We start from the raw sequence: 9,283 nt of genomic DNA on the forward strand, positions 1-9,283 counted from the left end.
ATAATTATCTCTTTATCTGTAGTTATCAATCGACAAACTAGCATGTTAATACAATTTGCCATATTAATCCAAAGATAGAGACTCCCTTGAGGAATTCCTGAAGTGGATTTAGTTCGCAACACTTTAGTGCTCCAAACCTGATGTTCTTGAGGCCATTGACATTGTAAAGACGACGGGACTTGAGTGAATTTCAATATAGTACGCCACCTTTGTCAGTTGTTGCATGTTCATTGGACAACAATCTTATTCCAACCAAGTTCAATCTGTTGACGACAAGGAAATGATCACCTTAAGCGCGACAAGTCTACATAAGCTGGTATCCACCACATTGACAAACAAATAACCAAGGATCTTTGTCCACAGTCGTTTGTCGGTCAGTGTCATCTTTATGGCACACAATAACCTTTGTACACAACAAAGTTGGGTTTCTAGAACTTAAGAATATTGATATTCCTGGAATCAATAATAATATTAATAATTTTAAATACAGTATTGACATGTCAATATTATTATTATATTATTAAAGGTTTGAATTGTATGACTCAACCTGGTAGTTTGACTGCTGGTTGCTGGTTTGTTGCTTGTTTAGGTCTACGCCAATTGTGTTGTAGTTATTGTTGTTGTTGTTGGATGGTGCAGATGAAGAGGAAGTAGCAGAAGCAGAAGCTGGTTGTTGTACAGTCTTGGAATAGATACCATCCCTAATGCACAGGATGGACAACATGACCTCTGTTGATAATCTAGCAATGAACCAACATAATAACAATCCTATAGGATCCATATTATAATGTAAACATGTTAGTCGTCACGACACAGTCCATGAATGAAGTGGACTCCATCTACTTACTCAATGATCCGTAGAGTAGTCCAAGGAAGAATCCACCAACACCATGATACTTTGTCTGCCAGACGATGCTAGAAATGAAGTAGAATAGACCAAGTATCAACATGAAGTAGTAATAGAATACCAATAGTCCTGATGCCTGCCATGATCTAAGGAGGTGGTACATCATTGACATCTAATGTTAGTATGATTGTTTGATTGATTGATTGATTGACACATGAACACTCACCTCATGTAGATCAACTCCTTAAACTCAACATATGTCATTGGGAATGGCATCTCTGTTGTTTCCCTTGGGGCACTACCCAATGAATGATACTTCCTGTTACTCATCGTTTGTTATAAATTGTTATTATTGTATATTTGAATATGTATATATATATGTACACTTGTGTTTTGATCAACATCACAAATGTAGGAGGTATTAGTCAACATTGTTGTTGGATGCGATGGCATTGATAGGTCCATACGATCGTGATCATGCTTTGGCTTTGGTACTGTCCTGGGCCTATGATGAGAGATAGATATTTTGTTTCGACAACACACAAAACAATGTTCCGATCAAATTTCCATTCTTGAACATAACCTATGTAAGGGTCAGGGCTTTGTTGGTAACACCACTATCAGAACTACGTCGCCATGTACATTCATTCTACTTTTGTCCAAGTCTACTCTTTCAAACATACACAAGTTGTACATAACCAATAAAGTATCAAATTAGTTCTATCTCTTGAATGTACAATACAAAGATGTAATGTTGCTTTGACTTCCAAACAAACAAAATGAACCCAAAACTCGTTCATTTTGGTGTTGAACTCGCTTTACTCGTTTTTTACAGAACATTCATTCATCCATTCATTCAATTATCAACATACACACATATATCAATAACAATGACAATGACAACAACTACAATGACAACAACAAAGTATAAGATAGTGGATGGTACAGATGAGAAGTTCATTGGATGTCACGCTAAAACAACAACAAGTTTGAAGAAGGGCGATCTATTGTTTAGAGAGACGTCATTCGCATCGATACCAATGACAAAGAATATTGCATCTGGTAGCCATTGCTCATTGTGTTGTAAAGATGTACGACGATGCAAGACACCACCATTCAAGTGTGCATACGGCTGCGATCTCTGGTTCTGCAGCGAGGAGTGCGCAAACAACATGGTTCATCAGCTTGAATGCTCGTTCGTGGCCAAGGTGGCTCAGGCCACCATCGACTGTGGCACCGACCTGTCGCTCTCGCTACTGGTCCTACGCATCATCTTTAAGAAGAACATAATGACCGAGCTGTACAACGACACTGTTGGCCAGCTGTCGGTGCAGAAGCACGAGTTTGAGAAGCGCGCACCACGATGGCTCGAGCAGTACACACACTTTGCCGACCGTCTGCTGCAGCTGCTCAAGGAGGACGCCCATATCGACCCGACCCTTCTGGAGTTCTTTGCTCGCGATGAGATTGTCAACATTGCGTGCTCCACGCTCGTCAACTCGTTCGCCTGCACCAAGAACTCGACCATCATCTCGAATGGATACTTCCACCAGGCCGCACTGCTCAATCATAGTTGTCAGCCCAACACATTCTATTCCGTCAACAGTAGGTATTGGCTGGCTTGGACTGGCTTGATGACGATTATATTCGATTTTGGATTGATATATACTGGCTGGACCATGGATCCTGGACCTCGGACCTTGGACTGGACTTGGCCTGGACTGTACCTGAACTGAGCTTGGACTGGCCTGGCCTGGATTAGGCCTTGCCTGGACTGGCCTGGACTGGACTGTACCTGGACCCTGTACTGTTACATGGACCCTTGGATCCTCGGACCTGGATGGTAATGTTTGGATTGACTTGTGACTCACTAACTAACCTTTTATTACTTCTTCTTCTGCACTTGACAGACAATGAGCTTCAGATGCGATGCATTCAGGACATTGGACAGGATGAAGGTATCTTTGATAGTTATGTCGATTTGCTCGAGCCAACCTTTGAGAGACAACAAGTCCTATTGCAGTCCAAGCACTTCCTCTGTCGTTGCCAGAGATGTCTTGATCCAACCGAGTGTGGTCGTTACATCTCATCATTCAGATGTCCCTCATGTCCAAGTGGATGGGTATCACCAATAATAAGTTATAATGGTATTATCAATCATTCAATTCAATGAATGACCTGAATCAATCAATCAATCATACTAATACTATACCAATACACAAACAGAGAAGGACAATGTATTGGGAAGACTTTGGCGTTGTTTGGACTGTAAACAGGAGCAGAACGATATGATCATCGCGATATTGAAGGACATTGATGCACTCAAACAATTCTTGTTAAAGAAGTCTTGGAGCGAGAACACTGCCGAGTACATGGAGAGTGCCAAACAGTTTGAAAAGACATTGTCACTGTTGCACAACAATCATGTGCTCAGACTTCAGTACCATCTGGGCATGACCAACTGCTTGGACACGATGGAGAACTTTAAGGAGGCGATCGTTCACTGCATGGCCGTCAAGAGGATTGTCAAGGCCATACTACGCGTACAGAGTGGAGAGAGAGTGGAGTGCTACGAGTTGATGGCCGACCTCTACGAGAAGTTTTTCTTGCAGCAGCTTGGCTCTAGGATGCCGGATGCTGGTGTCGATGGAGCAGCTTCTCCAGCCCCAGTGGATAAGGATGAGAGCGTCTCCATCTCAACCAACAGGGCAATCAGGGACAACTTGGAACACTCGAATAGATACCTACAAAAGGCATTGGATACATCAAAGGTGTGCTATGGTGAGGATGACGAGAATACTCTGTTGATTAAGGACCAGATAAAGAAGTTAACGGTGCCGGCAAAGTCTGCCACAGGTTCCAACTAATTAATTAATAAATTAATTAGATTTTTGGGAATACACGTATTCCTCTGTTGATCAAACATTCAAACATTCATCACTGGTACTTGACTTGAAGACTAGAACAAACATTTATATACATTCATTTTGGTAACATACCAATCGCTCAACATACTCCAAAGCTTTGAAAGTTAATGAGGGCACATGCTGCGCGGAAGTATAGATCGAGGTGGTGGCGCTGTGATCTATAGGTGGAGCCAAACATCGTGAGAGCCTTGACCTTTGGAAAGCAGTGTTCAATCTTGATACGCAATCTTGAGATCTGGAAATTATAGATGCGTTGTTCAACTGTGAGGAACTTGGTGACTGTTCTGGTATTCCTCTGTTTCTTAATTGGTGTAACGAATGGGTGGTTCTTTGAGACGTAGGCTGAGTCGGCCAAAATCTTCTCACCAGGCAGTAACTCATTGGCCAACTCTCCATCGTCAAAGATGGTTAAATCATGCTTGCTTCCTGGTTGAGGAGGACCAACCCAAACGATGTAGCCATCCAGTCGGATTCCTACTTCAAACTTGATGCCATGAAATTTGTGTTTGCCTGACGACACATTAGTTGTTGTCGGTGAGTTAACTTGATAGCGCTGCATTATTTTAAAAACAAACAGAAACATACCGCTGTAGAAGGACCTTTGGAGATCTTGATTGTTTGGTCCTGGTGAGGGTCTTCTTATCTTAACAATGGTGGTGTCGATAATCATTCGACAGGTGGTCACCTCTCGAGGGAACCCCTCCACATGTTCAGAGATGTTGATTGAACTGGTGTCCACAATCGAATATCTGTTGAAGATATCGGGGGGATAGTCAATAATTGGTGCTATCTGTAAAAAGGAATCCTCGTATCCTTCCAATCTTCTATCCATATCAAACTGTTGAACGTTGAAGTCAATATTGGTAGTGGTTGAGGTGATTCGGGCTTCCAATATAGTTACCATTGGGACATAGACATTGATGGTCTCAAGTACCTCAAACAAATGTTTGAAGAATGTCTTGTGATCGATTCGAAAGTGATATTCTATAACCGAGATCAAGGGGTAGTGTTTCATATAATAACATAGATAGAGAAAGTGGACGGGTTTAATTTGATGAGGTAATAAATAAAGAATAAAGAAAGTGTTGATTGATTGTTTAGCCCACCCATAGATGGTGTTCATTTCTACCAATGACACGTCTTTGAAGTTGTCTTGGGAAATATAGTTGTTCATTGTTCCGATCAATTATTACTTAGTTCAAGCAGTACATCAATTTTCCCAACTCTTTAAATAGAAGAGGGAAATCCACACAAATTATTGAGGTAAACTTCTATTCATTCAGAGTTTCACTTCAACATCATTGTTCCCATTTGTGTCAAATTCAAAGGAAAATACATAATAATTAATGTCTAAAGATCATGTTACGACCAGTGCCGGGATTAGGGGTTGTCCAGGGAAATATTTTGATTGTTTCCAAAGTTGGGAATTGATCAAACAACAATACACACTCATAGTTTTGGGAACTTTACCATGTTTGGAAAAAACACACCTTCAAGTTCTAAGAGACATCACAAAAATAGATATTCGAAGGTGGGTGATCGTTTGTGATGATCATTGTTCAACAACACTCAGTTTATCTTTATTGATTCACTTCCCAATCAAGTATGTTTTTATTTATCCTTTTAAGGACTACTTTAGTTTTCAGTAAACTACTACTCTATTTAGAAAAGCATTGAGTGCTATCATTGATTAACTTATAACTTTTAGATTAACAGAATGATAGTAGGTCGATAGTTTGTTATCATAACACAATCCTTCCGTTTTGTCACCTAGTACGTACCAACAACAACAAACAACAACAACACCATATGCTTCCGAGATCTCCTACTTGTTGATTGTGGTGAGCAACTTCTGGTGATACTCGGGTCCCCATTCAAGTCCTTTTCGTCAAAAGTTGTGGCTGATAGCTCCATCTCGTTCACAGTGTACATTGGCAACCCCCTTCTGACGCTAAGTGACTCAATGAAGAAGATTGTTGGCAGACATCAAGAGTGGTTGACAAAGAAGGAGGTGGAGTACCAAGTCGATATCAACTTTGCTTTCACCTTCAAAGATAAGGTTATGAATCCGTATGACACAGCAGTCAACTGCCGCGCCTTCACCATTGTGAAGGCATCAGATGGACAAAGGATTGATTGGTGACTCACAATAAATCCTCTTGACAACATATTGCACATTCCCAAAAATCTAWTGATCAAAAATTATATCATCTTGTTTATTTATTTTTTTGTGGTTGATTGTTTAATTAATAAATTGATCTTAGATCTGATTTTGCCAATTTTGTTTAAATGCCTACTCTCGTCCTATCTGGAGGAGAGTCGCGATGTTCAGTTTATTTATCCCGAGGGATAACTATACGATTGTTTTGGTTGTTTGGACACTGTTCTGGTTGAGTCCACGGCCTTTGTGTCGAAGGCTGGTGGTATGAGCATTGGTTTGGATTATTGCCAGCGCGTGCTCATGCGTTGACTTCCGTGGGGTCGTAAGAGAAGGGTTGATCCATCGTTTGAATGGAGACTAGCGGTAGTCCTGTTCTTATGGACATGGCCGTTGTTCGCGTGCTGTTCAGGCTAAGGGATTGGACTCTTGACGTGGCAAACCACTCGTGGTTTGCGTGCAGGCGTGTAGGATGTGAGGTGAATACCCAACTACTACTATAAAAAGTATTCTGCCGGCGGTTGTGCGTTGGGATGCCAATGTTGACGCATTGTTTACCGACAGAACTCCTCCTGCTCCGCTGTGTGAGTCACACCCTGAGACTCGTGGGAACTTTGCGTCAATGGTTGGGGAATCCTGAGTGCAGATGGGCCTGCGTGGTGGAGCCTTTGGTGCGGCCTCCTCCCGCGTATCACTGGTCGGGTCCGTTTGTCTGGCTGAGTTGGTTGGAATTGATAGAGAGAAGTAGGTGTGGTGGGAATCAGCAGTTGTACATGAATGGCTCGGGCTGGTGCGTTAGTGCCGGCTCGAGGGATGTTCAGAACAACTTGTGTCACTGGACTGATGTATTATTCTATATACAAGGGTCAACAGGATAAAGTGAGAGTCTGATTTTGCCAAAATTTTTCCCGATAAAAGACGAATAAGGGAAAGGGCCAAATCCAATGGCTCCTTGGCGCAGTGGTAGCGCATAAGTCTCCAACTAAAATAGAGAAGTTAGCTTCAGGTCAGGAGTTCGAATCTCCTAGGGGTCAGATATTTTGCATCAAAACTCCCCCACTGGAACTATTCCAACCACAATTTACTGGTCCCACAATGTTCCAATAAATGATACATCGCCAACCACCTCTTTTGCAACCCAACTACTACTATAAAAAAATGTATTCTGCCGGCGGTTGTGCGTTGGGATGCCAATGTTGACCGTTCATCCATTTGCTGTTCGAAACTGTCCCACACAGTGAGTGATGTGAGGCTTGATGGGAGAGCACCGCGTATGAATGGTTGGTTGTAGGAAGGACCTAACCGTAGGGTCCTGAGGTTTTGAGGCAATGATCCAATGACGAAAGGATGGTTGAACGAGCCAAGTGATTGATAGTCTCGATTCTCAGAGCAACCGAATTTGAGGAAGGTGAGACTCTGAGGGAGGGCACCAATGGCAATTGGTTTATTGTACACTGCTCCAAATCTGAGTGATGTCAGTCCATGTGGCAAAGAACCAACGATAATGGGTTGATTAAAGTGATAGTCGACAATCAATGTTCTGAGACCAGACGGAAGCAAACCAATCGGTATCGAATGAGTGTATTGTTGGCCAAGTTGGAGTTTTGTCAGACTTGTGGGGAGCACTCCAATGGGCAACACATGATTGAATGGTGAGGCAAACTTGAGCGAGGTGAGTCTTGGAGGCAGTGTACCAAGTAGGATGGGACTGTTAAAGTCATAGTCAAACTCAAGTGTTTGAACACTATCTGGAATCATTCCTCTAGTGGGCGATACGTCAATGTCATAGATCATCGTGGTCAGATCGTTTGGTAACTCTGTGGTTGTGTCATTGAGTTTGAACTTTGTAGGTGGCTTGATCAAATTGTTGTCTTTGTCATTGAGCTTGTTGTAGTTCACATACATGTACTCTGACACATGCCTTACAGGTTGCCATATCCAACAAATGAATGATTGTCTGTTACGATACCAATATTTACAAACGAATGCCATTGAGTACCTGTCCACATTCTCATCGATACACTCAACGATATAACCTAGGATGAGTATTGGGAAGTATCTAGGTTGTAAAACAATATCCTCCACTACTCCTAATGTGTCATTATTATTACTTATTTCAACTTGCATATATATTTATATATTTCTTTAAAAAGAATAATTAATTTAGTAATTTGATCTATTGATCTGGTACCGCTCTCCTTTTTTCATGATAGGTTCCCTCATTTGGAATAAAATGAGATTTTGTTTGTCACAGTCACCAGCCTGGGGACTCGTCCCTGTGACTTCCAATAATTTAGATGATTGTCTTTGACCTAACAGTTTAAGTTTCTGCATGATTGGTGATGTTAAAAATTTTAACGGACAAAACCGTTAAAAAAGAAATTTTATTCATCAACAGGGCTTGTAGCTCAGATGGTAGAGCGCTCGCTTAGCATGCGAGAGGTAAAGGGATCGATACCCTTCTAGTCCAAAACCTTTTACCTAATAAGTTTTTTTTTTTTTACCCATCAGTTTAATATAAAGAGATGTACTCTTAATATTATTGAACGTTCACTTGAGAGTATGACAGTTAGTAATTGAAGACCCACTGTCTATGAATGAACGAATCATATAAACTTATTTATTTATATGTATAATGATTGGTGTAACCAAGAGGACATACCTTGAGAGTATGACAGTTAGTAATTGAAGACCCACTGTCTATGAATGAACGAATGAAGTGATTGAGTGCGCGAAGCGACATCAAAACACTTTGGAAAACGAATCATTCGACTCTGGAAGTTCCTCATGTTACATATCCCCCCCTCGACTATTGACCACTAGATGAGGAGATACGTTTGAAAGCGGCGACCAATGCAGGGAGCTGCGCCTGCATCACCTTGGCATCGATCCAACGGTTGGCATCGTCGCCCAAGGATAAATCGAATCGCACCAAGTACTCGAGGCGTGATCCAAGGCCGTAGACTCTGTTGCGTGAGTCGATGATGGCTGTCGCGGTAGTGATGTCCGTGCCAGCGAATGATGCCTGGAGAGGCTTGACTGACTCCACATGGACTGTCCTGAGCTGCTTCTTCTTGTTAGACAACTCAATCTTGAGGTCAATATTCGACAAAATACTTGCAACCTTGAATGGGCCACAGTATGCTGACTGAAGTTTGGCGATGTCTGCAGCGTCGCCAACAGGCTTGGAACTGTCGAAGGCGCTGCGCTTAACAAGCACAATGTCGCCTACCTTGTATGGCATCACGTCACGTCTACCTTTGTCGTGCTGGATGGCTTGTCTGATCTGCGCGTCCAACATGTTGGAAGCGGCCATCTTGCGATACATGTCTTGGCAGACCTTGTAGTCTT

General features: G+C 42.0%; 5 protein-coding genes across 5 annotated transcripts; 2 read left to right on the forward strand and 3 right to left on the reverse strand.

The window, feature by feature from the left end:
- Positions 1–523: 523 nt before the first annotated feature.
- Positions 524–1,123, reverse strand: SAMD00019534_100880 (hypothetical protein; the record flags this gene model as incomplete). Its single annotated transcript, XM_012894727.1, has 3 exons — positions 524–768; positions 848–993; positions 1,074–1,123. Coding segments are annotated over 3 exons (441 nt in total), but the record flags the coding sequence as incomplete, so codon positions are not given.
- A 764-nt stretch (positions 1,124–1,887) lies between these two features.
- Positions 1,888–2,583, forward strand: SAMD00019534_100890 (hypothetical protein; the record flags this gene model as incomplete). Its single annotated transcript, XM_012894728.1, has 1 exon — positions 1,888–2,583. One exon carries the CDS (start codon positions 1,888–1,890, stop codon positions 2,581–2,583), a length of 696 nt encoding a protein of 231 aa, XP_012750182.1.
- Positions 2,584–2,771: 188 nt separating this feature from the next.
- Positions 2,772–3,714, forward strand: SAMD00019534_100900 (hypothetical protein; the record flags this gene model as incomplete). The annotated part of the gene is made up of 2 exons (XM_012894729.1): positions 2,772–2,994; positions 3,074–3,714. 2 exons carry the CDS (start codon positions 2,772–2,774, stop codon positions 3,712–3,714), a joined length of 864 nt encoding a protein of 287 aa, XP_012750183.1.
- A 139-nt stretch (positions 3,715–3,853) lies between these two features.
- SAMD00019534_100910 (hypothetical protein) lies at positions 3,854–4,444 on the reverse strand (the record flags this gene model as incomplete). Its single annotated transcript, XM_012894730.1, has 2 exons — positions 3,854–4,284; positions 4,360–4,444. The coding sequence occupies 2 exons, from the start codon at positions 4,442–4,444 to the stop codon at positions 3,854–3,856; spliced, it is 516 nt and encodes a 171-aa protein (XP_012750184.1).
- A 4,297-nt stretch (positions 4,445–8,741) lies between these two features.
- SAMD00019534_100920 (hypothetical protein) lies at positions 8,742–9,260 on the reverse strand (the record flags this gene model as incomplete). The annotated part of the gene is made up of 1 exon (XM_012894731.1): positions 8,742–9,260. One exon carries the CDS (start codon positions 9,258–9,260, stop codon positions 8,742–8,744), a length of 519 nt encoding a protein of 172 aa, XP_012750185.1.
- Positions 9,261–9,283: the final 23 nt, after the last annotated feature.

The sequence above is a fragment of the Acytostelium subglobosum genome (assembly GCF_000787575.1).
Source record: "Acytostelium subglobosum LB1 DNA, scaffold: scaffold25, whole genome shotgun sequence".
In the NCBI taxonomy this organism is placed as follows: domain Eukaryota; phylum Evosea; class Eumycetozoa; order Acytosteliales; family Acytosteliaceae; genus Acytostelium; species Acytostelium subglobosum.